This window comes from Salvia splendens, chromosome 2 (genome assembly GCF_004379255.2).
Source record: "Salvia splendens isolate huo1 chromosome 2, SspV2, whole genome shotgun sequence".
NCBI classification, from domain to species: domain Eukaryota; kingdom Viridiplantae; phylum Streptophyta; class Magnoliopsida; order Lamiales; family Lamiaceae; genus Salvia; species Salvia splendens.
The window spans coordinates 23,955,636-23,956,976 of record NC_056033.1 but is presented as its reverse complement, the minus strand read 5'-3'; the positions used below and the strand labels follow the sequence as shown (position 1 = coordinate 23,956,976).

The 1,341-nt window shown below is 52.9% G+C and overlaps 1 protein-coding gene across 1 annotated transcript; it reads right to left on the bottom strand.

Moving 5' to 3' along the window:
- Positions 1 to 200: 200 nt before the first annotated feature.
- LOC121776775 lies at positions 201 to 1,028 on the bottom strand. Its single transcript, XM_042173944.1, has one exon. It carries the CDS (start codon positions 1,026 to 1,028, stop codon positions 201 to 203), a length of 828 nt encoding a protein of 275 aa, XP_042029878.1.
- Between the last annotated feature and the right edge of the window lie 313 nt (positions 1,029 to 1,341).

The window sequence follows — 1,341 nt, the reverse complement described above, 5'->3', positions numbered from 1 at the left end:
AAAACTCTGATTTTATTTCGAGCTTTTCCCATTTGTTTGGTGCTATGGTCGAGTTGTGTTGCTTTTCCCCTTTCTTCCCAGCTTCTTTAGTCCTCCTCTAGTCGCGATCAACCGTGTTTTCTATCCTTAGAAAATGCGGTCGTGACACATCCGGACCCGAGGTGCTATCTCCACTGATGCCAAAGACCGCCGCTCTCACTTCATCTGAGCCGGGGACTGCACAGAGGCCTCGCGGTCCACAGACTAGGGAGACTGCGCAAGAGATCAAGGTCCGGCTGCTCCAAGTGCTCAACGTCGGACGTGAGCAGCTGCTGGAAGAAGCCAACCGCCGACTGTCGGATGTCCTCCTCTGACGTGAGAGTCTGTCCTCCTGCATGAATGGCGTGAATCCGGGACTTCACCCGCTTCTGTCGCACCCACCCGTGGAAGAATTTAGAATTCCTTTCGCCTTCCACCGCCCACCGAATGACAGCCTTCTGCTTCCAGAAATCCTCCTCCATCCTAGTGCGGAGAACATAGAGAGCGGTGCATCGGCTAAGCTCATTTCTGTGGGCTCCTGTCGGGTCCCCGTCGTAAGCCGCCTGTGCAGCGGCAACTGCCTCCTCTGCCTCCCTCAGCTTGTCAAAGATGTTCCCAAAGACATCCCTATTCCATCCTTTAAGAAAACCCTTAACTCTGCTGAGTTTGAACTGGAGGTTAAGCATGCCGAAGAAACCCGTCTCTGCCGTCCACACTTTGGCAATCTCATCCCTGAAAGTGTGATGACGAACCCACATATTCTGAAACCTAAACGAAGGCCTCAGAATCTGAGTAGTGAGCTGGCACCGCACGAGCAAAGGGGCATGGTCTGAATAGATCCTAGGCAAATGAGTCACCCTAGTAGCCGCAAAGGCGGTCGTCCAGTGCTCCCCAAGAAGAACTCTGTCCAATCTCTCCCAGAGCCCACTCCTCGTCCAAGTGAACGGTGGGCCATCAAAACCTGGGTCTAGTAGCTGGCAGTCTGCTACGGCGTCGGCGAAGTCCATCATCTCTCCGTGCCTATCTGTCGTGCTGCCCTGTGTCTCTTCCTCCAACAAGAAGATGTTGAAGTCACCACCAACAAGCCAGGGTGCCCGTCAGTAGTTAGAGAGATGTCCCTGAGCTTATTCCACAGATCGTATCTCTCCACCCTCGAGCACTTAGTGTACACTACAGAGAGATAGAGTGAGAAAGGGAATATCGCAGCAGTAACTCGGACGTGAAGGACCTGCTCAGAATCATCAATGACCTCGACTTGCCAGTCCCTGTGAGAGAAGATCCAAATCTTGTCGTTTGTGTTCGAACACCTAAACTGCAACCCAA

Excerpts from the sequence above, each read along its gene's own strand:
- LOC121776775 (XM_042173944.1), bottom strand. The coding sequence starts at position 1,028 with ATGATGGACTTCGCCGACGCCGTAGCAGACTGCCAGCTACTAGACCCA.